Below are 810 nucleotides of genomic sequence, written 5' to 3' on the forward strand. Positions count from 1 at the left end.
CATCATTACATGACTAGTGTTGACCCAGTGATTTATCATCATTCCTACTGAAATTAACTGTTTGGTAAATGATACAAAAGGTATTTAAATAATGTGCAATGCTAAAATGAGCCTTTAGTTCTGAAAAATAAATTAGAAATAAAACAATTTTAAGCATTTTATTAAAAGTAATTGCAAAAAACAAATATTTTTAAATAAATTGTTTTCAAGTAAAGAGGACACCACAGTATAACTACACCCTCCTGGGAATAAATCCCCTGTATTGTCCTTGAGGATCTGGATAGCGGTCCCGGATTACCCACACACAGCAGCTTGGGATGACCACCCTGTGACCAGGACCCAGAGTGCCACACTGCCAAGCCACAAACTGTCTGTATGCTGCATGTCGGAATTGCCTGTTGTCTTCTCCATCATCTGCAAGGTCCACTACAGCACGCAGGTCGTTCCAGATCCTCCTGGCCAGACGCAGGACTCCTGCATGCAGAATGTATGCTTCCATGTGTGGTAGAGTAGAAATGCACAGATGTGGCTGTTGGGTGCAGCACTTCCTCTCTACCACAGTTGGCATTTCTCTGCATCTATGGCAGATGCACCATGAAGGTTGTCCAGGTACAGGAGGGATGGTTGAAGGAGAAGCAGGTCTAAAATAACAGAGGACATCAAAAATCATACTTGGATCACGTGCCAAACACTGCTCCAACACTTGCTGTGTTTGTTGAAGATCCAGATGTTGAATGAGATCCTACAGATAATAAATATTTTAGATGAAAGTTCGTTCTTACACAGATAAACAGCTATTATTTAAAAAAA

The 810-nt window shown here is 40.7% G+C and overlaps 1 protein-coding gene across 1 annotated transcript; it reads right to left on the minus strand.

Moving 5' to 3' along the window:
• Positions 1–144: 144 nt before the first annotated feature.
• LOC106512032 (P2X purinoceptor 7) lies at positions 145–742 on the minus strand (the record flags this gene model as incomplete). Its single annotated transcript, XM_014000733.1, is given in 1 exon segment — positions 145–742. A coding segment is annotated over 1 exon segment (510 nt), but the record flags the coding sequence as incomplete, so codon positions are not given.
• Positions 743–810: the final 68 nt, after the last annotated feature.

This window comes from Austrofundulus limnaeus, unplaced genomic scaffold, assembly GCF_001266775.1.
Source record: "Austrofundulus limnaeus strain Quisiro unplaced genomic scaffold, Austrofundulus_limnaeus-1.0 Scaffold3962, whole genome shotgun sequence".
Classification (NCBI taxonomy): Eukaryota; Metazoa; Chordata; class Actinopteri; order Cyprinodontiformes; family Rivulidae; genus Austrofundulus; species Austrofundulus limnaeus.